Source organism: Tauraco erythrolophus, chromosome 1 (assembly GCF_009769465.1).
Source record: "Tauraco erythrolophus isolate bTauEry1 chromosome 1, bTauEry1.pri, whole genome shotgun sequence".
NCBI classification, from domain to species: domain Eukaryota; kingdom Metazoa; phylum Chordata; class Aves; order Musophagiformes; family Musophagidae; genus Tauraco; species Tauraco erythrolophus.
In genome coordinates, this window is record NC_141465.1 from 65876602 (window position 1) to 65904040 (window position 27439).

A 27439-nucleotide genomic window follows, 5' to 3' on the forward strand; every position below is an offset into this window, starting at 1 on the left:
GAGTGGCCCTCACCTGTTGCTATGAAAACCTAGGGGAAGTTTCTTTTCCAGAAGCCTAATGGGAGATGTTTCAATCTATTCTAATGGAGTATTACCCTGAAACAAAATGTCATTTAAAAATCAATGTTCCTCTGTACGCGGCTCTTCTCTCTCACCTCTTTTACAACGATGGAGGCACGGAGCTGAGTTACAAGCCCTGCAACAGCTGGGTAACGACTGGCAACAGGGCGCGTTCACATGGGGCCAAAACTCGGTCTAGACCAGAGGTGGGGGGAGGAAAAAACCCATCTCCTTTAAGAAAATCTGGCAGCTCGAACAGACCGATACAGTTTCTCTGTCCCCATCCCGACCGCGGTTAGCCACCGGGCTGGCATGCCGGTGGGACACTCTCCACACCCATCCTCTCTCTGCCAGGCACAATCTGTCCTTCTGTGCCGGCTGCTGGAAATGCGTGTAGGGGTTCTTGAACAAAGGTCTGCCTGTGCAGCTGGTGAAGTGAGAAGCGCTTGCTCTTGGATGGAAACGATAACAGCTTTGCTTTTTTTTCTACCCCAAATAATTTATTTGATTAGATTAGATAGTAACTGTGTGTTGTCTTCAGAGTCATTTAAAACCAAATTAATGGAGCGCACTTGTAAGCCGAGGCATAGGAAGGCAAGTAAATCCTTCTTCCCGAGTCTCAGAGGAGTTGCTTTTTCCCTGCAGCATGTGAGGAGGACTCGTGCATGCTTAAGATGTCATGTATCAGATACAGAGCCCACGCTGCTGTGCAGGTGACACCACTGGTAAGCACACAGTTTTCTTCGCTCTTGACCTAGTAATGTGTGTGCCCTCTCAGCATCATCCCCCATTTTATTTTAATAAATAAATAATAAAAGGGACCAGGCTATGCCTGCAGCATAACAATTTGCTTCACAGGTATGTCTCCTCGTCTAAGAATGATCTTCAGAAAAAAGCTGGACTTGGATTGACAGGGGAAATCACTAGACTAAGGCTGGAGTGCACGGAGAGTCTGGCCTAAGCCATCTGCATTCATAGCTGGCGCTGCTCTCGCTTTTTAGGCTTGGTATCTGGCAGAAACTCAGACTGGGTGCGGCAGCGCTGCTGTTTGCAGCTGGAGGTGCAGGGGGAGGTTCGCTGCTCCGTTACGCACCGTCGTTGGCTGTTGGGTCTCAGGAGAAGGGGCGAGTTGCTTCCGATAACCGCTTGGGTGGGGTATTTTTGAGTAACTGCTGTTAGGATTGCCCTCAATTCAAAAGCCTGTTAAAGTCGGTGGTGGTCTGCTGAGCAGTGCCTTCTGTTCATCGGGGTGAAGTCTAAAATGACTGGACAGAAAAAGCTTTCGGTTTCCAGTTCACCTTGAGCAGGTGTTTCTGCCCATGACAACTCCCCTCTGGGGGTAGGGATGAATGGAAATTAGATATAAGGGGTTCCAAGGGAAGGCAAAAATAAAAGCAATTTCATTAAGCGTTTATGTTGCGGAAATAACAGACGGGTTTTGAGCAATAGTGATTTTAGGCTGTAAACCAGAGAAATTAAATATGTTATGCACGGAAAAGATTTTTGGTAGATTCTGAATTCTAGATTTTATGTTGGAGTAAATTTGTACCATCAGTTCTGTCCAGAAAACTGTTTTTTGTAATGGAAACAGTAGCAGGACATTCATCACGTCTCTCTGCGAGACAAAGAGGGGCTTTCTCTCACCCTGCGTTTACACCCAGAAAATTTTGTTTTTCCTGTTAGTATCTTGACCAAAACCCCAAATGTTTTTAAATCATGCTCTGAATGCTGCTTTGCACTGTACTCCACAGAGTAGGGGAAGCTGACTGAAACAGACTGATGGGGAAAGCATAAAAATTATTGTACAAAGAGAGATTGTTTAGATATCTTTATTTAGCAAGTGAAATACATTGCCAATAAGAAGGAGAAAAATGGAGACTCAGCTGTGTTTACAAAGGCAACAGAAATTTTATAGAAGTGAGGCCAACTTTGATATGAGCTATTAAGTTTGCTTGATTCTTGCGGGACTAATTCTGAGTAGGATTTGAATGTCATGTTTTTGAGTAAGGGCATAAACAACTTACTTCCAGTTCTTCTTAGCTTTGCGTTGGTACTTCTAAAATCTGACACTTGCTTTAGTGCCTGCAGACCTGTAAGGGGGCTGAGATGGCAGCGTGACCTGAAACGGGTTGTGCCCTGATCCCTGTACGCTTTTGGGAAGAGCTGAGATCCCTGTGGCACCAAAACGGGTTCTTGATACTAGTGCCAAGTGCATTGGTTTGATCTTGTATCTTTTTGTCCTTCTCTTCTTCCATCCCAGTAAATCTTTTCCTTGTGGCCTTGATCCAACAACTACGCACAGGTGCAAGAACGTGATGGGACCTACTAGCATGTCTCGCTATGGGCTAAACTGTATTTTCAATGAAAAACAAACTACAAGACAACCTCTGTGCCCACCTGCCCCTGCCAGCCCCAGCCTCCATTAGCACTGACTATGAACATCTTTCCAGAGCACTGAGCTCAGGGTGGCAAACCAGGAAATACCAAATTAAGGTGCAAGTCCCTACATTGCTCTCTCTGACCTCCGAAGATGGGTATAGCTGCTGGAAATTACCTGTGGCACTTTGACTTTATCCATAAGAGTGGTTTGGCTGGGTGCTTGGTGCAGCAGCTGAGCAGCACAGCAGGATCTTCCAGTGCCTTGTCACTCTGTGGACACAGTTGCCTCAGCACAGGTTGGCTGGTCACACAAGGCCACCTGCAACACTTGCCCAACGTGGATGGTTGGTTGTCAGTGACAGGCACAGATGGTGGTGTTCTGGGGATTGCCATCCATGAAATGCTAGAGGAGGATGAACATTTTTCCACAGGGTTTCATAGAATCATAGAATGGTTAGGGTTGGAAGGGACCTCACAGATCATCTAGTTCCAACCTCCCTGCCAAGGGCAGGGACACCTTTCACTACACCAGGTTGCTCAAAGCCTCATCCAGCCTGGCCTTGAACACTTCCAGGGATGAGGCATCCACAACATCTTTGGGCAACCTGTTCCAGTGCCTCACCACCCTCAGTGTAAAAAATTTCTTCCCTAGATCTAATCTAAATCTCCCCTCTTTCAGTTTAAAGCCATTACCCCTTAGCCTATCACTACATGCCCTTGTAAAAAGTCCCTCTCCAGCTTTCTTGTAGGCCTCCTCTAAGTGCTGGAAAGCTGCTATAAAATCACCCCGGAGCCTTCTCTTCTCCAGACTGAACAGCCCCAACTCTCTCAGCCTGTCTTCATAGCAGAGGTGCTCCAGCCCTCGGATCATCTTTGTAGCCCTCCTCTGGACTCGCTCCAGCAGCTCCATGTCCTTCTTGTGTTGGGGGCCCCAGAGCTGAATGCAGTACTCCAGGTGGGATGTCACAAGAGCAGAGTAGAGGGGCAGAATCACCTCCCTCGACCTGCTGGCCGCACTTCTTTGGATGCAGCCCAGGATACGGTTGGCTTTCTGGGCTGCAAGTGCACGCTTCCAGCTCATGTTGAGCTTCTCATCCACCAGCACTCCCAAGTCCTTCTCCTCAGGGCTGCTCTCAATCCATTCTCTGCTCAGCCTGTACTTGTGCTTGGGATTGCCCCGACCCACATGCAGGACCTTGCACTTGGCCTTGTTGAACTTCATGAGGACCTGTCAAGGTCCCTCTGGATGGCATCCCTTCCCTCCAGGGTGTCCACAACACCACACAGCTTGGTGTCATCTGCAAACTTGCTGAGGATGCACTCAATAGCATTGTCCATGTTGCCGACAAAGATGTTAAACAGCATGGGCCCCAGTAATGACCCCTGAGGAACACCACTCATCATGAAGATGCCAGAGGAACAATCTTTCAGAAGCCTAGCCCATACGTTAACCCTAACACTAGCCCGTGGAAAGAGCCCTAGGCCAAGACTGCCAGCCATCATTTAAATGAAAAAAATGCTGGGGAGAAACATTTGTGCTGCCTGCTCCTTACTTTGGAAGACCCTTGGCAGCCCTATGCCAACTAGAGCTTCTCTCCCACCTCTCTATGTTTGTGTCCCAACCTTAACCCTACCCCAGGCTCTTGCCTCAGCTTATCTACTGCCAAAAGCCTGCATCAGTGGCCCAGAGGAAAAAATTGTCAGGGGATATGGATTTTTTTCAGCCTACACATTGCTTTGACAGTCCAATGCCAACTGGAGCTTTAGGCTTTTTCCCGTTCCGAACCATTAATGTTACTGTAACCTGAATTTTAACTTTAACCCTATCCCTCCCTAAACTCAGCTGTTCATGGGATAACTTGGTTACTCCCATGCTGAGATGTTGAGAATCTCTAGCCTTCCTTCTAGCTACAGTGACTCATTTTTACTCTTTAAGGCTTTTGCTCCTTTTGACTCTTTTTTTGGTACCACAGCTATGAACAGCACAATTAAAGATTATTAACAGAGCCATGTGTTGATAGTATGTTTGTGAGCACTATTTAGGGTTCTTCCTCTCTAACTAAAAAAAAAAAAAAAAAAATCCTCTGCCAGATAGCACTGTTGTGTCTGTGGTTAATTATAGGGGGGACAGAAGACCAGACAACGTCCTTGTGAAATGGGTGCACTTGTTCACTAACCTATGTGGACTGGTATGGCTGTGTGATGAAGTGGTGATAGCATGGAGTCCAGGCACTGTGCCACATATCTTCCTGCCTGTTCTGGTGCAGGCCAAGCACTGTTTCCCTGCCCTCGAAGACCCTCCCCTGGCAACCAGCTGGGCAGAACAGAAGGATCAAACCAACTCCCTTTTCTTTTTGCATCCGGATCTTGCTGTTCCTGCCAATGGAGCTAAGAGAAAGACCATGTGGTTTTTTTTATGAAGTGTCTCCCATCCATCAGCTGGAGCAAGTCATGGATCCCCACTATCTGAATCCTGAAAACAATTTTCTTTTCCCCTTCCTCAGTTCTGTATGCCCATGCTGGAAAGTAGCTTGATAATAATAATAAAAGAAAAGGCTTCCCATGTTAGGGGAGATTATTTCTGTAGCTCCTGGTACAATATGGTCCAACATGTTCAAGGCAAGGAGTCCAAAAGGAGGCTCCTAGATCGAGTTCACCATCTCCTCTATTGTGTTTGTACATCCCCAGAGCATGTACAGAAACCTTGGCACCCATCTGCCCCCAGAACTGTAGCCACTATGTCTACGTGGAAGAGCTCATAGCGTGTGACACTAGTGGGTCATTCTTGAATGTACACCAAAATCACCCCCCTGCCCATAGGTAACTGGGCCATGGAGGTGTTTGGGCCTTTTTGAGGTGGAGCACCCTGGTAAATGGGAGCTGTCAACCCCAGCAGGTCTACTTATGAGCTGTAATCCCTGCCAGCTGGTGAGGCTGCTGCTTTCTTCCATGCTGGCCCCTGCAACCAGAGAGCTCCTCTTCTGTGCAACCAAATCGCAAAACCTTATGCACGGCTCAAACTCTGGGGCTGTGAGGGAATACCTATTATCCTGAATAAAGAGACCCAGGGAGATGGTATTGGGTAGCCAGAAGGAGAAATCAAGCATTAAGAGAAATATTTTCCATCAGGAAAAGGAATGAGTCACGTGTCTGGAAAACAGAACAGCAAGCACTTGCCCTGTGGTGTGCCCTCCTGTCATTAGTATTTCAGATGTCCTCGAAGGAGGGTTATCTCCTGTAGCTTCTCAGATCCTTAGCAAAACAAAGAAACCTGCTTCTTGTGATCAGCCCAGCTGCACCCAAGGCTGTGAGTCGCTAATCTTAGCCACAACACAAAGCTCTAGGATTGAATCTAGACCAGTGCAATGGAAATCAAGGTAAACCAGCAGCATGTGCAATTACCTTTTCAGAAAGCTTGAGGGTGTATGGCCAGGAAGGGAGAATGACTCTGAAAGTTGGAAGGAAAATGGAAAAAGTCACTGACGTGAAAGAAAATTGCTGTATTAAGGATTTCTGTAGGCGAATACCAGGTCAAGTGTTGATGAATGGTAACTCGTGGATTATTGTGAGGTGGAAAGTAATAGACTACATCAAGCATCCTCATTCAGCAGGGAGAATGAGCCCTGCTGTACTTTCACTTGATGCACAACAAAGGCTTACCTAAATGGTTTTGGTAGGGCTTTGACTCCATCTGTAACAACTAAATCAGGACAGCCATCTGGCATGGATGCAGTTACACTGATGGGACCTTTAATCCCACACATCTAGCAGAGAAAGCTATGCGGATGTGAACAACTCTGAGCTGATAAAGCCACAGCCTGCACAAAAGTTCTCACCATTGGGATGACACCGGCAGTAAATCACAACTCTCTACCCAAAGGTAGAGTAGATCATGAAAACAAACAAAACCAATCCATGCGTTGTAATTTAAAAAAGACAAGCTTTTTTTCGCTGTGTGTTCATCTTTCCAGCTCCTCATAGCCAAGAACCAGAGAAATACATGGATTGGCAGGTAGCAGAAGAGGGGAAAAGCAGCCTAAGCGAAGGGTAGAAGAGTTGCCCTTGGCTCAGCACACTGAAGCCATGCCGTGCCCACCACAGGGCCACTGTCCTGCAGTTTAGCAGGCAGCACAAAAGGAGCAGGGTCAAAGGAAGGGTTTGAAGAGGTTGGAGTTGCCGAAGGGCTCTCCAGCTGTAGGAGACGATGACAGGGAAAGTGCCGAGGGGAGGAATGAATGGTGGAGTGGGTGTGTAGGTAAAGCCACTGGCAGGGTATTGGAAAGCCATCAATCTTCAGCCCTGGCACGTATCTGACCGTTTCATTTGCTTGCTAGGTTGATGATGAAAAGCTTATTCATCAATCTGTTGTATTCTGAAATGTGCTGCATTTTAGTATAAATAACACTTTGGAGCAAGATATATTCTTTATTCTTGATCTTTCCACCACAGCCACAGAACATTTTCATGTGATTTAGGTGAATTAACAAGTAGGTTGTGATCTAGTGAAGCAGTGAATTCTGCAGTGGTGCTACAGGGCAGAGTTCCCCTGTCCCTAGGGATGTGGCTGTGCTACCAGATCAGAGCTTGAAAGAAGCAGCTAGGAGAAAAAAAATAAAAAATGGAAAGAGCTGAAAAGAGCATTTTTTTAAATGGATGTTGAGGTGGTGTGAAGGGACCGACTGGGGTGAGGGCTTCGGCTGGTCTTGCCACAATGTCGTCCAACCTGAGTCAGTGGTCATGCAGAACAGAGAGAAATAGATGAAGAAGCAGCAGAAATAACACTTCGCCCATAGTTGTTGTGATGTACTTCAGTTAATAACGTTCATGAAAGCTCACAAATGATCACAACCTGCTCACAAGGCCAAATTAGCTGAGGAACATTTTTTCTAGAATAGAAAAGAGGCGGAGTTTATTGGACTATGAATCCACAACGAGCAACATGCCCATTCTCCGTACAGAAATCAGGTGTATGTCCAGAGGTCCTGTTGTCCTGCTGCATTACATGTAATTGTTAGGAAGCTTCTGAAGTGCACTTTCAGCAGGAGGCACAAAGGACTTGCATGACCACTGCTCACGCAGCAGGCTGAAAATGTGCTTTTAAATGATAGTCGTCTCTGCTCATAGTGTTTGGGGTGACATTCAGAAAACCCATGGAAATCTCATTAGTCTGGGACCTGGCTGTCTTCATAGAAGTAGGTGTTATTCTTCCAGGAGTAAGTGACCATTGCTTCCCATGGTTTCTCTGAGTAGGGTTTACACTTGGTGTTGGGGCAGCGCCTTGTTGTGCTCCCTGTTCCCCACCTCGGGGACCCTTTGTGATGCCTGAGGGGGATGCATTGCATGAAATGTGTTTACTAAGCCTTCCTCAAAAAGTAGAGCCAGCGGAAGAAGAGGGCCTCCTCCTCTCAAAAAGCACCAGCATTAATGCAGGATGTGGTAGATGTGGGTTAGCTTCCTCCTCTCTCCCTTGGGCTCCCTGGGTGCATCACCCACGCCTTCCTGTTGAAGCTGCTCTGCTTCACTTCGGTAGTCACTTGGCTGGAGAAAAAAACAGCAAACGTAATAATAATAATAACAACAACAACAATAATAATAACAATGATGTACTGTTGACAGCTGCACGGATCACATTGGGATCTGACCACTTTTCTGATCAGTTTTTCCCCTTGCACCTCTGAGAGGGCAGGAGATTTGCTGGTCCTGCTCTCCACAGGTGAGGCAGGAGGACACTGAGGAAGCAAATCTGGATCACCGGAGTTGCAGCTTGCTGTGTCTGCGAGGCCCTTCTTCTTCCTCTCCATCAGAATCAGGAATGAAGGTCTGCAGCCTGTTCTGCTCTGCCTGGGAGAGAACACAGCTGGTGCTCAGCAATCCAGGTGAATAATTTGTTTTGCACAAAGTGTAGAGAAATGAGCAGAAGAAAAGAATATGAGAAGGTGCTGAAAATGATTAGTATTTGCGGAGGCAGAACTTGTCTCATCAGGAAAGTAAATGGTTGGGCTAAGGTGGAGGCTGAGTGAATGTTTTTCCAGCTTTGCACATTGCCACTCTGGATTTAAGGAGGGAGCAGGTGGAGGAGAATTGGCAGTAGTGGCTGTCGTGTCCAAAAGCAAAACCAAAAGAAACCTCTTACAAAAACTGAACCTGGATCCCCATCTCCCCCTCACCACTCCTCTCAGATTGTTAACTGTTGGTCACAGCTACTCCAGGCTCAAAGCAAAAAATGCTGAACAAGGGCAACACTTCCTCCTCCGGGAGATTTATTAAACTAACACCTTTATTACTGAAAATATTTGAACAAGTGGCAGCGCGGTTACCTCCCTCTTTCAGAGGGCTGCTGACGCCGGCCGTAGCACAGAAGAATGAAGCTCAGCACATCATTTCTCCTCTCTCCTGTTTCCCCCCGCACGAAGTGACCCCTGATGAAGGGCAGGCGGGGGCCTGAGCTTTAGAACAGATTATTCTGTTCACCCTTGGAACTGAGAGCAAACACTCCTGAGTCTTCTTTGATGCCAGCTGACCTGAATCAAAGCTCACAGACCCTGAGCAGATGCAGCAGTGAAGAAGGGTCTCCGATCTCACTTCTCCCTTCCTAGGCATCCATACCGAAGAGAGAAGTGCATGGGCAGGAGTTTGGCATCTGACTGCTGTGACAGAAAGCTTGCAGAAGAGAAAAAGCAAATTGAAAACAAAGCCACGGTCTTTCTGCATAGCCCAATACATTCAGGTACTTGACTAACAGGTTGTAATAATCCGGGTAAATGCCACAGGCCCCGTTACAGACTCTGCAGCGCAGGGGTTTGCTTGCAGCTGGCTCTGTGCTAACATGTGTTTTGCCATTTCAGGGCGCGAGGGGGGTCTGCTGCGGCAAATACGTATTGGCAGAAAGGCAGAACAGAGCGAAGGGAAGGAGCAGCAAAAGCAACGTTAATGTTTTTGCTGACAGAAGCAGAAGAAAATGGAAAGTGTCACCTGAGGGAGTCTCGGTGGCGGATACGGGCACTGGCAGGGTCTGACGGAGCCGGGGACACAGATACCTCTGTCATCTGCTGCAGGGAGAGACAGAGTGACAGCTACCTGATCATCACGTGTCGAATAAAACACTGATGTGATGCAGATATTACTTCGTAAGTTGCAATCGTCTCGGAGAGTCCAGTTCTGCCTGCGGCTCTGTGACGACACAGCAGAGGCGCCTCAGTGCAGGGGAGGGATGGAGTTGTCTTGGGAGAGAAGTAAAGAAAGCGGCACAAATGCCCCACTTCCAGAGGTGCAATCTGTTACTCAGGCACTTCAACTGAGCCTCTTGAGAAGGGGAAAAGGAGAAGGAAGAGGAGGAAATACACGCATTCGTATCTCAGAGGCCCAGCTGCCCAAAGCAAACCCAGATAAAAGGCGCTGTTGTCCCATTGCTGGAAATCGTGGCAAGATCAGGCTTTTGGGGAAGCAGAAGAAAGCGGAGCATCACATGACGGGGCACGTCCACCCTTGTGAGGGCCATAGTGATGTATGTACAGCTTCATATAAGATATGGAAAAACACTAAACAAAAGGAAAAAAAATCCAGGCCCCACAACTCGCCACATGCCCCTGAGCTGTGGGGTTGTGCCCGTACCCCCAGGACACAGCAGCTCGCCAGCCAAGCAGTCACATCCATTCTCCCGGCCATCCTGGGGGACCGAACCTCCTTTCAGAAACTGCCTGAAAATGCAGGGTTTTTTCCCTGCCCCCAGTGGGCTGGGGGCAGGGAAAGCAGCCAAAAGATGTAACCTGCACTGAAATCCTCAGGGATCCTGCAGTGAGCAGGGGAGCAGGGGGGAGCTGCTCCTGCGATGCAAAAGGCTGGTGAGCGTGGCCGGCATGGGAGGCGCAGCCCCCAGCTTGTCTGGGGTTCAGGGCAGCGGCAGGAGACGTGGCATGGCTGCAAGTCGTATGTCTGGGGGGAGGGAACGTAAACCAAGGCTAGGTCTGAGTCTGAAGGGATGCTCTCCCATCCCCCTCCTCCTCTGGCCTTTTTTTTCTGTGTGTGTGTGTGTTTGCGCGCACATGCCCATCACTGATTAATTGCCATCCCCAGAAGACTGCGTCAGGATAGTTTGACCTGGGCTAAGACCTCTCATCCATCTTTACTTTTAAAAGATATGGGGCATAACCACGTCGTGTGGCCAGAGGGCTTCACGTCACCCTGCAACCCAGGGGGTTTCGCTGTCTTTAAAAAATCATTAGCTTGCTCTCAGCTCTGCGAGGGTCCCTAGGTGTGACGGGCCAAAGGCCAGAGAGTGCTGAGCGGGAGGTGGGCAGCCCCTCCAGTGGTCAAAGCAGCTACTGCCCCTCCAGAGGTCAAAGCAGCTACTGCACAGTAGCTGGTCTCTCCATTGACTGCCAGACCTGCAGCAGCTGCATTACAGCTGCTGGGGTGCTCCCGTGCCCCCACTGTGTATCACTGAGATACAGGGGCTGTAGCCTTTTCCCTGGCACTGGTCCCAGTTCAATCCTACAGCTTTCTACTATGAAGACAGGATGAGAGAGTTGAGGTTGTTTAGCCTGGAGAAGAGAAGGCTCCAGGGAGACTTTCTAGCAGCCTTCCAGTACTTAAAGGGGGCCTGCAAGAAAGCAGGAAAGGGACTTTTTGCAAGGGCATGTAGTGATAGGACAAAGAGCAATGGCTTTAAACTGAAAGAGGGGAGATTTAGATTAGAGCTAAGGAAGATTTTTTTTACAATGCGAGTGGTGAAACACTGGAACAGATTGCCCAGAGGAGTTGTGGATGCCTCATTCCTGGAAGTGTTCAAGGCCAGGCTGGATGAGGCTTTGAGCAACCTGATCTAATCGAAGGTATCCCTGCCCATGGCAGGGAGGTCAGAACTAGATGATCTTTAAAGTCCCTTCCTACCCAAACCATTCTATGATTCTATGTTTTTCCCTCTGTTATTCTGCAGTCTGACACTTCAGTATTCAAGAAATAATTGACATATAATTAAAAAGTGTATGTGACCTTGTCTATCACATGTTGTTAACCTGTTCTTTGCAAGGAGCAAGTGGCAGAAGCCATCTCCCCTCTGCAGGTCTCATCCCTTGTCTCCCAGGAGCCTGCCTTCTCCGCTCTCCACTTCATTGCGGAGCTGATATAAAACATCGGTGCGATGTCTGAGCCGAAACCCTATACAGGTCTGGGTTTTTGTTCCTCCCATCTCCCTCCGTGCATCCTGCTGCAGCCCTCCACGTCCAAGGTGCAAGCCAAAGGGTGGAGTAAAAGGGACCATTTTGCAGTCAATGTAGTGCCTGATCCCCAATGTGCAGGTGAGAGAGAAGATGGCAGCTCTCCTTCTCCGATCCTGAATCCTGGGATGCAGCCTGCCTGGCCTGCCTGTATTTTACTGTAAGAATTTCAGCCTAAAGCTCACTATGAGCCCGGCCCAAATTCTCTGCCCCTTCCCAGTCTGCCCAGTGCCTTTGGTTCAGTCTCGGACTGGAGCCTAAAGCAAAACAAGAGCTCTCCTAGCTGGGAAACTGGGGCTCGGGGCTCGCACAGTTTTTAGGTTTGGGCAGCGCAGGTGCGAGTGGCTGCACCCACCTGGCCCCGCTCCGTACCTGAGCGGTGTCGGCGGTGCAGTGCCTGCAGCCTTTCCTTCCCTCTTTCCTCCCAAAACACATCAAAGAGGTCACCGCGGCACAGAGCTGCCTCCCAACAACAGGGGTACTGAAGATGACACTCATTTAAATATTGTTTAGCATGTGGTTTGCATGCTGTCTAGTCTTGGTTTCAAAGAGCAGCGTATAGGAAGAGAACCGATAAGTCACGTTTTTTAAAGTCCTTGAAGAGCTATAATTCGACTGCTCGAAAGCCAACCAAATCGTGGATGAAAAGAAGAGCCATGTGTCGTTGCCACAGGTAAGCAGCCAGGCATCTGCTCTAACAAGCAGAGTTTAAAGACCCCTAGTGAGCGTACCCTTGCCCAAGCTCCTATCAAAAGGAAATTCAGTCTCAAGAGGATTATTTTTTTTCCCTGAGAAGTTTTCCAGCCATATGGTACAAGTCTCAAAAAATCATGTCTGATCATTTATTTTTAATAGGTAAATATCTTCCTTCTGTCTCTCCCTTATTCAGGCTTCCTTAGAGGGATCAGAACAAAATGATAAAAATATTATTTTTTTAAATAGAGAAGGGGCCTCCTTGTCTTGCTTCCTTGAATTTGTGGATGTTTTTCCTTGAGAAATGTCCCCAGAAGGGGAAGGTTGCTGCGCTCGTCCCATTCCTTGGGGCAGCTCGAGGAAGCATCGCTGCTCACTGCCTCTGATATAGCACAAGGCTGCTGGCAAACCTCCCTGCTGAAGCAGGGGTAAGTCCCTCAGAAATTGCATTTATGCAATAATATACTTGTGATACAATATATGTGTCCAGCTCCTCTTGCAAAGTTCAGTGTGGTTTTCTTTCTGCTGGCTCTGTTGCAACACCTTTGGAAAACAGGCTTCGTCACTGCAGCTGTCCTGTTGTTCTCCAAGTTGTCTGCGATCATCTCTTGCAAGCTGGAAAGGAAAACATACTTTCTACCTCTCCTTTTGTCTCATGGAAGACAGTAAGACAGACGTGTGTGTGCCTGGATAGGTGTGGTTGTTTAAAATGTGTTGTCCGTTTGGTTGCTATACAGTCTGCAAGCAGCTGAGCAAGAAGACCAGCCCTGCGGAGGTCCTCCTCCTGCTCCTCTAGCTGGGCTGGGCCATTTTCGTGCTAAAATATCCTCCCAACGGGGCACTGCAAGCAACGATGGGAAGATGCTCCACATTCAACTTGACGTACTCGATCTGGGCTGCAAGTGTCTGAATTACGTGCTGCGTTTGGGTTTTACCTGCAGTGATGAGATGTGCACTAGCGTGTGCAAGCAAGTAGATGCATCCACGTTTGGGAAAGATTTTAAATAGGCAGCTTAGGCAGTCCTCTCGATTTCTCTGAACATGAGGATTTTCTGCTTTACTGGTTTATTTTTGGACATGCAGACTGCAGAAAAAGGAATTTTGCTAATAGAGGCATGCAATCTCATTTGCGAAAGTTAACTTTTCATAAGTACAAGAGATCATTGTGCTGTTATACATAAATCTATACATGTTTTGCTGACTTGGAAGTTGGTACTGCATTTCAAAGACTAACTCACTAAGCCTGCTCAGTGTCCTTTATCTTTTGATATTTAAGAAGCTTTTCTTTCCAAAGTCTCCTTTTCTTTCAAGGCACTTCAATTAAAGTCTTCTCTTGCTCACCTTCAGAACTGCACGTAGCATCCTTCTATTCTCCCTGATTTGTCTTATGTATTCTCTTGACTAGAGGCAGATCATAAATTTGCCCTAATTTCATAGCTGGTGTTTTTATTTTTCCTTTTCATTTAATGGTGCCATTTTCTGAGACGTTTATTTCCCCCTAATGAAAGAATATATCTACTGAAGTATGCTCATCCTTCTGAAAGTAAACTATGGTGGTCTACCAGTTCAGTAAGGACGTTAAATGCATCAACTGAAAGCAGAATTGACTGATTCCCTGCTGACATTTCATCAAACATCTGGACCTTTTTTTTTTTTCTTAAACTACTACTACTTGCATGTTCAAATGCAAAAAAGTGTGTTTAAAAATAAAGTGAAGGGTCAAACTCTGACCTTGTTTTCTGTGGGAACGGCACTGATGTGGTAGTTAAGACCATGTCCTGGTCAGAATTCCACAGTAGAAAGAGGAGTATTTTTATTTAGTTTTGACCTTTTTTGGGGCAGCAATAGCTACAGGGTAAAAGACCCACTTATGTCTTGTTTAGAGGCTTTAAAACAAACCATAGTCTTCAGTGACAGTTCTGGGACTTGTATATCACTTCATTTTTTGTATTTCTCTTCTAGCTTTTTGTCACCAAAGGTTTTTGAAGGAAAAGAGGATGATTATTATTATTGTTAGTTTTAAAGAGGTCATCTGCTCCTGCTTCATCTCCCTCTCTCCTGGAATCATTATTTTCTGTTTGTGACATCAAAATTGTTGCTGTGGAAGTGTTTATCATCTCAAAAATAGAACATGACATCATGCAGAAAAATAACAGCAGGAGCTGAGGAACTTTTAAAGGTGCCCTGATTTTTATTTTCTTATTTACTTGAACTCTGATTTGAGTTGTGTTTTCCTGAATAAATCAATTTTGCAGGCAATAGACCTCCTACCTACCATGTGCCTTGCTAACATGTATGACTTTCCAGAGCTTTCATGTTGCAAGATGAGATGATCAGAAATGGCTTAAGACTTAAACTTCCAAATCAGGGTTAATCATGAAAATGCAGCTAGATCCTCAGCCACAGATCCTCTGGCAAAATGCTCCCTTGGTTGTGACTCCTGCCAAGCTGGGATAAAGATTAATTAATTAATTCCATGCTCCTGATGGTCCTTTGTAAGACCCAGGGCACTTCATGACTTCCCTTGGCGCTCAGTTTAGCTGCGGGGAACAGGGAAGTTTTGAACAAGATGCCATGCTTGGTGTTCCTCCTCCTTCTGGAGGTCAGAGACTGGCTACAGCAAGAGGGGAGAACGTGGATAGGAGGCAAAGCTTATCTGTGAAGGACCGAGCAACCTTGTGAGTGGCTGGTTCATCCCTCTGGTCCTCAGACTCAGAACTGAGATGATCGCCAGGTTAGCAATAAGAATCAAATCAAGAACCAATAGGGATTTTACCTCCCGAGGTGACATAGGGTGCAGTACACCCTGGAAGATCATCTGGGCTTTTTACCCTGACAGACTTCTTACTCTGGCGTAGTCCTAGGACATTAGGACCCTTTTTGCTACCTTTCTGTGGTCCTTTGAGGTGGCTGTTGTGTGCTTTATTTCTGCACCAAAGATATTAAATTTGTGCTGGAATAAGGAAGTGTTTTGTGGCAAAGCAAAGAAGGGGTATGGATCTATTACACGGTTGCCTGTGACTGCCAAAGACTGGATTCAGTGTCTCAACAGGCTCCTTCCAGTTACATTACTGCTACTAGTTGTTCAGGCTGAGCTCATGGGAGAGTCTGGAGTATTGCCCTGACAATGCTTCACTTGCATTCAGGCTTGGGTTGTGAGTAGGACTCTTGTAACAGGCTCTGAAAGTCGTGAGTTACCCAGAGAAAGGAGCTGAGGGGAACAGCCTACTGCCTGAAGTCCTCAGCCTTCAGTTATCTGGAGTCCTTTAACTTCAAATCTCATACTCTTCTTCCGAATTTGCTTTTTAGAGAAAGGCTTTCTCATTCTCTGTGCAGCAATGGCATCCCTTTGCATATCACAGTTCTAAACTTGCCCGAGGCCTTTGGATGCTTTAATCATGAAACAATAGTTCAAGAACCAACAGGAAAGGCTTTTGGCACCCACCACAATCCTGCAGTCCAGGTCCCCTCCTTACTCTGCGTACTGGTTTGCTGCGGAATTTGGCTGAACTTGCTGTGGGATGACTCCCTCACACCTGTTTTTCTTCTGGGGTTTTGGAGGCCTCTCCACAGTTCTTTCTTATCTCCACCACCTCCCACCTGCTCATCTGCTTGTCACATCTGTTTCATTGGGTGGCATCACACAATCTCTCGGACAGTGGACGTGTGGAGGCTGTGTGAGCAGCATCCTCACCTCACAGATGTTTAAGGAATCTGCATGGCTGCATCACTGTCCTGGCCAGGAGGCATGACCCTGGCATGGGAACTGGAGAGGAAAGGATCAGGGTATGTGCAGGGGCTGAGGCAGAGGTACCCAAGTGTCTCTTCAAGGTTTTGTCATGGCTTCACACGGCCAAAGGGTCTGAATGCAGCATTAACCATGACAGACCAGAGGTACCTGCCACACTACACCCCCCGCTACTTGGAGCAGCCCGGTGGCTTTTCTGAAATGGAGAGCACGGGGGACCATGATGCGGGCTTCTTGAAGTAGCTCCATGGAGGGTCTAGGGAAGATGGAAAGATCGACGCTGGACCCATGGTGATCACCCGTGCCTGGGTTCTGGAATGAGTTATAAGCAAGGAAGCCACCCTTGCCTACCAAACAAGAGAAAAAAAATACTAGGCAAATTGTTGCCACAGCAATTTTAGAGGCCTGCCTTAGAGAAATCTTGATAGAAAAAACAGCAACTAATACACATAGGATAATAGGAAATAGAAGATTTAGAGAATAACAATTGTTATGTGGAGACAAAGAGGTGCCGATAGACACGATTTAACAATGGGAATTTTATCCTCATCTTTTTATTTAATAGGAAAGCTGATTACACTCTCTTTTGTATGAAAAATAAAGCAAACAACTGAAAAGGAGGAAACGGTAAATTCTTAGCTGCCTATTTAAAAACACAGGAGCTGCAAAGAGTTATTCCAAAGGCATCTTCTTCGTCTTGCTCGCTAACTCGTAACTCAAGTGGAATAGCTAATGAATTTGAGACACTCTGAAACGTGCAAGTGCATTTCCCAGCATCTCCTATAATTGATCACTCTACAGGGAAACAATTAATTTATCAAAATTAGAAATTCTTGATAGGGCTGTTTCACTGTTCCTCTACCTTTGGAGAGGAAAACAAAACAATTAATTAAAGAAAAAGGAGAGTTTTTCCAAAAAGATGGCTCCCCAGCCAAATAAGATCGAACCTATTGTGGTAATGGATATATTTTGTCCTTGGTGAGGAAGTTGGTGAGCTCAGAAGGTAAGCACTGTACGTAGACATCAGTGTGCAGAAACTCTGAGCTCTCAATCTAGAGCGTTGCTGTATCGTCAGTGCCAGGTCTCAGCACTTCCTCCTAAGCCATTCAGCAACACTTTGAAGCACCAGCACTTAAATCTAAACTTGTTGGCTCACTGATAACTGCTGAGGTGCAGTTTCACCAAACATGGCCACAGGTGCTGGACATCTGACCACCTGCCCCCTCTGCAGGTTGGTGTCATCCTCAGGAGGTGCTGATGGTCATGGTCCCCGTAGCAGCGCCTGCTGAGAGATGTGACTTTTCTCCTCAGCTCCAGCAGACTGTAAGCCACCAGGCTCGAGGCCACTGAGGATGGCTGTGGGGCTCTGCCATTTCACAAGCTCCAGCAGCCGTTAGGTACACGTTCACTTACAAAACCTGATGTCTTCATGGGGGCTTGTCTGTTGCTCAGCACAATGGGACCCCGAGTTCGGAGCTTTTGAGTGCTAACTACAATGCAAATATTAGATAACAATTCATAAAAGTAAGACCAGGAAAATAAACTAAACAAAAGCTTGATTCAAACTCTATTGAGATCAGTGAAGCCTTTCTTTTGAGCCTATTAGGATTTTGATTTGGCTCTTGGGGAAAATTATTCTTTCCCATGAAAAAAAACACTAAAATTACGTTTATTGTTCCTATGTTGAAGCATGGGACTCTTCCACATTTTCTCTGCATAATGAAGAATTATAGACTTCTAATCAGTTAACAGCAAGGAGTGGAAAACAGATCCTATGCACTAGGTGTTATCAGAGAGATGGTGAAACCCAGATGACATTTCAGGAAGAACTTTGAAATCCTTTTTCCTTTGATAAGCTATCATCTGCTCTGTAAGTGAAAATGTTGTGACTGTTTTTTTTCCCCTTGGTTTTCATTAACACAACCATTTACATAAAACCCAAGACTCTTGTTTCTGAAAAGTTCATATTGTCCTGCTGCTTGTTCCCCCCCACCGAAGTTTAAATTCTCTATTAGCAACCTGATAAATCACTTCCACTAAACTCAATTATGGTATCACCAACACGGCTTTATTGCTTCGGGTGATAAGGAGTAAGCAGCAAGCACAGCCGCAAAACCTGCAGGAATACAGATTATGTTTCCATGTCATTTGCTCCATTAATGGCTTGTATGGCATGTTTGAAAAAAAGGAACAAAAAGACAACATGATAGAAAGAGATTATATTATTTACGTACCTCAGATGCTTGCAGCCAAGGTAATGCATAGATTATGAGCCTCAGGTTGGGCCTTCTGAGACCAAGGGAAGGACTTTCATCAGCTTCAGTGGGTTTCAGATAGGGCTACGCATTTGGAGTGAAGCAGAGTACCACTATGTAATCAACACTGGCAAAAACTGGAAAAAAAAAAAAAGCAAGTGAGAAGAGGAAAAAGGCTGCAGGCACTTTTGCTGACTTGGATATGAAGGTTCACAGCAGACTTCATTGAAGCTGAAACAGATCCATATCTAAATAGAAATAAGGAAACCCCTACATCTGAATGAGATTTTGCTGATCCTGTCTAATTAACCTGGTAAATGTTCAGGTACTTTAGTAATTAAACTTTAACTTTGGAAGTTAAATTGCTTCTAAATAAGCTGCTGGGATTTACCTTTGGCATGGAGATCAACAGTGTTCTTGTCTGCTGCACTACAAGAGCCTGGAGCATCGTTATGACAGCCAGCATTATAGTCTAAGCCACCACCAGGAAGAGATTTGAAGAGGAAGAGACCCATATTTAACTAGAGTCGAGAAGATCTGTGGGGAAAAAAAAAACATGTTCAAGAATTTTAACTAGCAAAATTTCTTCTAATAGTTAAAATCAAGTGTTACGATCAACCTGTGCTGTAAAATAAAATGCACTGTGGGAAAGCTAGTGGATGAAACTACGGTGATAATGACAGGTTACTGAGAAAGAATAATGTCTGGTTAATAATCACCATCCAAAACATGTTTAAATATTTCTAAAACAGAGGCAAATTGCAGCTTGGAAAATACAAAGAGTACCTGTAAGACAGGAGAGTCTGTCTCAGAAAGGCTGTGGGAGTGGTTACGGGTAACCTCCTCGACACGACTCCCCAGGGCAATGCTGCACAAGAAGAGGGGCCTCAAACAGAAGTGGGCATGTTGCCGTACCTCTATGCAGCATGGGCGAGACCACTTCTGGAGTGAGAAGCCCAGCTCTGGGGTCCGTGCTGCACAGAGGATGAGGAAATACTGGGGAGAGTCCCCAGAAGGACAGTCAAGGTGACCCTTAGCCTGGAGACCAAGTCTTGCCATGTGTGACTTTGGTTAGATAGGCTGAATTTCTTACCGAGGAAGCCGAGCGGTGACTTATGTTCTTACACACAGAAAAATCAACCTGATAAGGGAATGGTGAGGTGGTATAAAGTTGCAGACAAGAGGATAACAAGATCCGGCAGATAGAAATTGAAGTCGGACCAATTCGGCCTTGACGCAAGATGTAATTTCCTGCTGCTAAAGTTAATGGGATGTCGGAGCGCCTGAACGGGGGAGGAGGTGGGCTTCAGTCATGACTTCACTGGGCACTTCTGTCAGTGTGTGGTAACACACGGCCCTTACAAAATGCTGCTCTTTTAGAACCAACTTCACACAGCCTGCACAAAGTCGCGGCGGGGTGAGCGGGCAAGAGGGAGCAAGCTACAGGGGATTGGGTATGAAGGGGAAACTGGGACAGAGGAGATGCCAGCGTGGACACATGCATACCATTGGCACTGCTGCGGATGGCTGTGCAGAGGAAAACATGATGATTCCCCTGTTTGTTGTCTCCTCGCTCCATGGAGAGGCTGGGGAGAGCTCTGCGGCTGGGCAGCGCTGGCATGTGCTGCTGAGGCCATGAGTGCAATGCACCTCCCTGTATCCAGGCTCCGTGCAGTTGCCTGAGGGGCTCTGGGGGAATATTTTTGTCCTGACAATGTGTGACTACTAGATACATATTTCAGACGAAGGCAGAAGGAAGAAATGTAACTCCAACTGGGCACGATAAATCCAAACAGGACAGATCACAGCACACTAAGGCAATCACTTGGTGCCGGGAAATGATATCGAGCCCTCTTTTATGTTTTATTTAGCCCATTACCAGATATGGAATTAGACCAGAAGAAACCTCTGAGTAACATCTGCTGGTGTCCACCACGCCGAGCACAGACCACCTGCCAGCGTGGTGTCCTGCAGGTCCCGGGACACTCTGCCTCCCGCTGCCCACCCCTGCCTGACAGCAGGGTGGCCTCCTCGGCTGCAGGAGCCCAGGCTTTGCTCTTGTCTCCAAACAGGAGATGGCCAAGGCGATGGGATTCCCCGGAGGGGATCAGCATGGGCTTCCTGGCCTTCGGCTGCCTGAACGCTGAGCAGAAATGAAAAGCTGTTGGTTGAGGACTGAAGCCCTCCGGCTTCCTGCTGAGGCTGGCTGCAGCCCTTTAATTAGGGGAAGCTAATTACGTTTGACAGAGGAGAAGAGGCTGTCAAGGAGTATGGGAGAAATTCTTTTTGATTCAGCAGAAAACATTTTAACCTGAGGTGTCCTGCAGGCAATAGGCACAGATAGGAAGCCGACGTATCTGAGAGCAAGATGCGTTGTCTTTTCAGCAACTTTTTCCCGTCGCTGGGGACGTGTCCTATTTGGACAATGGCCAAAAGACAGGAGATGAAAGGCGACTGCGGCTGAGGTTTCATCCCACCTTCCTGCTGCCCCAGAGGGGTGGCAGCAGCAAGTGAGATGGGGGCTGCCAGGACACGTTTAGGCTGGCGATGGACCTGAGGAAAGTTTAGGATGTGCAAAACCTCTTGACTTATTAGCTTATCAAAGGATTTTTAGGCTGAGCTTTCTAGAAGAAGCTTCCTCCACGGATATCCAGGAGGAACCGGGCGCCTTAGTTCCTGGACCTCTTTGAAAATCCCAGGCTTCCTCTCCCCTCCCACCCCTGGGGGACTGGGACCGGCTCGGGGTAGTTAGTAATGTAATTAAATAATGGCGACACCACAGGACTTAAACTCGCTGAACTCCAATGACTAGCGTAACGTGGACTGTGAAGAGCTGGCGATCACAAATGGTTAACTAACAAGTCTTTACAGCGCCTCATGAGAGTTGCTGGCACTAAGACAAGGGCAATAAAAAGTGGATTAGATGAAGATAAATGTGAGACACAGGCAGAAACAAGTACTCCGGCAGATGTGTGTGGAAATTAATGGGGTGGTGATAATAACAAATTCTGATTCGCCACACAGTAAATGTGTCTCTGGATAATCGCTTTCCAGTAGGGTACCAACCGGGCATACAGGAGACAGAAACCTACATGGGGTGACAAGTCTGCATTGCCAATGTGTTGGGTAGATGCTGAATAACTCAAAAGAAAAGTTGAGTTTGCTTTGTCCCCTGCAGTCTCCCCCACCTCAAAATTTTATTTTCTGGATCTGTGACCCCATCTCTTGACAAATAAATCTGCAGGGAAAGAGATCTCCCAGCTCAAGCGTAAGGCTTGTGGTCAGGAGATCTTGGTCACATTCCAACCGCTGCCCAAGATATGCTGTCTGACGTGGGGTGGCGGGTCACTACCGACCCCACATGGGATGTGAAAGCTCCCATGCAGCACAACACTTTGCCAGATGTGTCATTGAACTTCATGTGTTTATGTTTGTGAAGAGAACATAGGATGAAAGGCATTACAGAAATGCAAGATATGATTTGTTATGATTTAAAAGCCATTCTGTTCCAGCAGTGCTACTTTAAAATATTTGCACCCTGCAGGCATTTCCAGATAAGGACTCAAGCCCAGCTTTTCTCTTCCGGTCCCATTTTTTAAAAGAGCAGAGTGGCTTCCAGACTTTTTGAAAAATGGGTCTTTGAGCTTGCCCGCTGTGGCCTGTGTGAGCGCAGGGGCCAGGCTGTGGCTCCACAGACACGGAGGCACGGAAAGCAGTCCCTGTGCTCACCTCTCTCCCCCTTACCTACGGATGTGCTTCCTCCCCTGGCTTCATCCTGCACATCCATCCTTGCAGATGCATTCCATGAAGGTAGCGCAAACCCAGCTGGGGCTTCAGCTGCAACAGTTCCGTGGTGCCTGAGAGGAACCAGGAGAGAGGGAAAGAGTGGCAGGGGAAGTCGAGGGGAGAGGGCTGTTTCACAGATGCTAGAAGCGTGAGCTGCATGCCTGGAGTGGCAGTGTCGGGGTGTGGGTCTGCCATGTAATTTTCTTGGCAGGGAAATCATTCAGGAGAGTCCCATTTCTCCACCCTTTGCATCACAGTTTGCTGCTGCCTGAATTGTGTGGATAAAACTGGGCGGCAGCTCTGTTCATTGAGGCTTTGGGAAGCTGCAGCTCAACAGTAGCAAAGGGAAGTTTTCCTTTGCTGGCTTTGCTTTGAGGAAAGGTGGTTTTGTTTTTCACTTGGGGTCATTTTGGTGAAGCTGTTCATAGAGCAGTAAACATGTTTCCCAGCACAGTGGAGGTCAGGGAGATGAAATTCAGCTTGCAATGGACCTGACTGGCCAAGGCAGGGATACCAGCATGCCAGTTTTGCCAATGTGTGTGTAGCAGGGGAGGGAGAGGAGGAAGAGGAGGAGGAGGGGAAACTCTGAGGCTGGTGTCACCACGGGAATACCTGTAAGAAGGACTCACCTCAGCACTGGTACTTGATATTTCTGCCCAGGTGCCTGGAGTGAGGTTGGACGAGGGTGAGAATAAATCTTCTGGGACCTCTCTGAGCACCTGTTAAAATCCAGTAATTTGAAAAAGCAGGGGGTTCTAAAGACCAAGAAAATGGAATTTATAGCTTTCTGTATTACATCCTAAAATACACTTGATGTGTTCCGCTCCCGGAGAAGGAAGCAAGGACCTCAGAGGACGGTTTTCCCTGCTAAACCCCATGGCCATGAGTGACAACATTGCTTGGATACTCTGTCCCTGGCCTCTCCTTCCTGGCCTCCCCGTGTTCAGCCACATCAGTCCTGGGCTCCCTTGCCTCGGGTTCGGACAGCGAGGGGTCAGCAGCTGAGCACGGCAGCGAAAGCCCCCAAAAAGCACCGAGTGGGGACCGGCCAGCTCCAGGCTACTGATTGTTTAGTCCAACTGAATGCGTCTAATTTCTCAGGCACCGCTTCTTGCGCACATGACCTGTTAAAAGGATTAAATTAAAAGAATTCCCAGAGCTAATCTAGTGATGATATGATGAGAGACAGGAGCTCAAGCATATCCTGGATGTGACTGACCAGGTTTCCTAGGATGTATTATTTATGGAGCCATCTGCTTTAGACAGACAAGTATTGAAGTCTGAAGGGGAGGAGAGTTTTGATGGAATTCACTTATTTAGCTGGGATGGGGCATGTTGCAGGTTCCCCCTTCCCCCCCCCCTAAAAAATGCTGCTGTAGTTATTTATGGAATAAGGCTGGCAGCAGAGTACCTGTGCGCTGATGCCTTCACAAAACGCTGCTCAGCTCTGAGATCTCACGCAAATCCTCACAGAAGGGGCCATTCATAGCGTGGTCCATTAGTGCAAGGGAGAGAGAGGTATAAACACGTTCCAGTCTGAGTTACTGGTACTGTGAAATGCAGCCGTATAAACAGAGCTGCGGCTGGAATGTGAGAAGGCAGGGCAGCAGCCAAAAGAGGCAGAGTCCACGGGAGAACAGGAGAAATTTCCCCAAAATAGCTGGTTTAGTTACTGTATAGCCCAGTAACTGCAGGAGTTGTTTACTGCTATTATAGGCAACACGGAACGAAATGGCAAATGTGAAAAACGGAACTGTCTCTCCTTCTGATTTAGGCTGACGTGCTATTTAAATAATATGGGTCAAGAAATCTGAAATAAAATATCTTCATGAACAGGACTGGTATTCCTTCCCTTCTTGTCTGTCTCCTGTGGTGCTAAAAGCAGCCACCTTCTGCTGACATTTCCACATCGTACTTGCATCATCAGATTTCTAAACAGCGATGCTTCCTCAGGCTAATCCTACGCCTTTCTTAGCGACTGGGAATGAAATTCCTCACAAAGCTTCAGTTGGGAAGGTCCTGCTAAACCTTTCTGTGGAAATTAGCTGGAAGCTACCTGTCAGTTTGCTGCCCATTTTCCAATAATTCAGGCTAATGACTCGTCAACCTCCCTTTTTTTTTTTTTTCTTTTCTTCCTTTTGCATCTGTCTAGAAGTAGCTTTCTGCTCCAGTTACTGGTTTAATAACACAAGGCTATCTACCAAGGCAAAATTCTCACCCAGTCATACTTGATTTGTCTCATGACTGTTTTCAGAATCATTATTTTGTTAGTTATTGCAAAAATACCATAATCTGGGCAACTGGTTGTACATTTGTACCTCTGAATTGGTGTATTGCTTAGGAACTGTTCTCCTAGACACTGGACCTATGCAGGAAAGTCTCTGTGCAGGGAATTAGGTTTCTGCCTGATATGTGATTTGTGATAATGATCCGTGCACCAAATGTCAGGCAGGGAAACGCGGCCAGCGGAAGGAGCTTGGATCAGGCCATACACTGGGATTGTTCCCTCTTGTGAGCTTTGTGGCAGTGTCTTTCCAATGTAGCTGCCCGCCATAAGCCATCCCACCCATCACTCCACTGGCTGCAGCACGCCAAGGCACCATTGGGCTCTTCTGGCTGGGGACAGTGCCATGGGGCATGGTGGCCAGGAGCAGGGAGCAGCGAAGCTCCTCAAGGAGTGGTCTTGAGGCACATCAGCATTACCAGTTATCCATAAGGACCTATAGCAAAGGGGTGGATGCCCTCAGCACCCTCTGCTCTGCAGCACCTGGGCTATTGGGTCAGGGCACTGCGAGCTGGGTGCATGTAGTAGAGAAGAGTCATGTGAAGCCCCAGCTGCAGGGCCACATGGGACCTTCTCTACGCGTGCTGCTGTAAAGAGCAGCCAAGAGCAACCCCTTGGCACGTGCTTCAGCCTCTAAAGACCCAGCAAGGTGTGTGCAGCACAGACCAGACACAAACCCACATGAAGATTAATGCCTGGGGACATGAGCCATCTTCTTCTTGCAAAAGTCTGAGTTAGCAAGATGATAAAAAGCAACCAAGCTACTGGAGTCCCTTCTTGTTCCTGTTGCTGTAAGACTGATACCAGTGGCAGATTTGTCTCTCCTCCTCCCAGCCCGAAAGCCTCCCAAGGACTGGATTTCTCTCCCGAAGCTGCTCTGGTTGGCAGCCCTTGATCTGCTGCAGGGAAATGACTCTCAACGGACAAGACCTTTGGGCAGGACAGAGGGCCAGGGATTTTAAAGCCCTTGCAAGACAAAACACTGGAGGGGCTGGCATGAAGTGGCTTTTGAGCAGGTGTCTCTGCAGAGGCTTCTTCAGTTTCCAGCAAACCAGGCAGAAGAGTCAAGAGAGCTTGTTGAGGAACACTTACAGGCAAGTGGCATCGTGCCTCCCTATGTGTTTGTACAGCCATTATCATGAGCGTTTGACTGCTGCCAACCCACAATTAAATCAAGGATGAAAGCCAGTCTGCCTGATTTCACCATTGTTAGCCACCACCATGGCTACACCACCACATTGGGTGGCAATGCTTCTTCCTAAGTCATCCCTATTGTTCAGGGTAATGTTCTGCCAGGCAGCTGAAGCAATCTCACCTCTTGCTGCTGTTCAAAGGAGAACCCTATCACTCAAGTTCAGCTCACCATTTCCTCCCTGGTCCCATGTCATATGCTTGTTGGGCACATCACAGCGCTTCGCTCACGAAGCCAGCTAGGAGAGCAGAAGATTTCCATTGCTGCTGGGTTAGTCTTCTGCTGGCTTAGTGAGCTGAACCGGCTGGGTCGATGGATGTGCTGTCAGAGCCGAGGTGGCTCCAGTGAGAGCGGCTCCAGGAAGGGATAAGAGGAGAAAAGAGGGTGTTTGTGGTGGTGAGCCATCAGGGTGGTTCAGTCTCATCTGACTTGGTCGTCATCCCTGCCTGGTGCCCTCCTGTCTGCTGTGGTTCATTCAGTCAGTGACAAGGTGGATCAAGAGATCAGGTGAAGTGATGGGGAGGTTGTTTTTCTTTTTTCCCTTCGGGTACTTGCAGAAGCTGCCAATTCCTTGATCTGGATCACTGCATGGCTGTATGAAGAGCTATGTGGGCAGACACAACGGTGAGGGAAAAAGCAAGGCAAGGCTTGCTTAACCCATCTCTGCTGTGGGACCAGACTTGAATCTAAATTTTAGTTTTCTAAGAGGACAGATGTCTTCAAGTAAGCACTGATGTTTCCTGTGGAGTCAACGAAGGACAAAAAAAAAACTTTGAAGGCTTCCAGGTTCTGTTCCTTTGGGTTCAGATGCCTACACAAGGTAGACTGGGTTTTGCACAGTAAACAGCAAGACACAGCAGTGGCATTTTTGAGGTGTGAACAATCATGTTTTTTCCAAGAGTCTGTGGTAAATACAGCTCTGCTTCTCAGTGTTCCTACAGGAATGTGGATGTCTGGCTGGTTGCCTTTAGGTAAGACTCATATGGAGTATCTGAGCCCTTACAGACTGCATACAGCTGCTTCACCACTGTACATCCAGATATGTGCCATGACCACGAATATTCTATGTGTGGCCAGACGTCCTGAGGTATGATCCAAAGGGTACATCCATTTCCACTGAATGCCTGGATATGTATCTTGTCTTAGCTGCTCTGGCACTAGAAATACATAACAGGCCTCCAAAATACAGCTATAACTGTATCAAAAGTTTCTTTAAATCAATTGTTGATGTCCTTGGGCCATTTGCAAAGTCAGTGGGATGTCCCACTGAAAGCCAGAGCTTTTTGAAAGCAGATGCCACACTTATTGTCTGTCTCTGACTAGTTACAGATTCAGAGAAGTTATTTTTATATTACCTATGTCCATCCTGCTTATTCCTCCTGGGTTATCCAAAACAAGAGGTAAAAACCACCAGAGTAAAACAGTTTTGCTGCTACAGCCTTGCTAGGTTTTGAGCACGGTTGGCATTTCCCAGGAGCACAAAGGTTTGTTCCCCGCAGTAAGGTGAGCTTTCTCTGTCTGGTCCTCCTTCTGACCCTTGATGTGCCATCTGTCCACAGACCTCCTGCACGCTGGATCTCAGCTCTACCCCACGATCAGATACTGTTTCCCAACACCTGCAAGAAATTACAGAGCACTAAAATACTTCCAGGTGCCAGTCGCTCATTGTAGAGCTGACACAAAAGCTCAAATTCCTTTCACATGAGAACATGGGTACATCTGCTTGCAATCATCTTTCTCCAGGCAGCCAGACTGATTAAGCAGAAATGTGATGCTCCACATTCAGACGCCTGTGGCCAAGGGGCTGGGATTTAGGAGAGGCAGAAT

The 27439-nt window shown here is 47.2% G+C and overlaps 1 protein-coding gene across 1 annotated transcript in view; it reads left to right on the top strand.

Moving 5' to 3' along the window:
- Positions 1–621: 621 nt before the first annotated feature.
- ECRG4 (ECRG4 augurin precursor) overlaps positions 622–27439 on the top strand; it is a 45179-nt gene continuing 18361 nt past the window's right edge. Inside the window, exons 1-2 of the mRNA XM_086610491.1 lie at positions 622–773; positions 19758–19767. Coding sequence (XP_086466617.1) covers positions 622–773; positions 19758–19767 — 162 coding nt within the window. The remainder of the gene's footprint in view (positions 774–19757; positions 19768–27439) is intronic.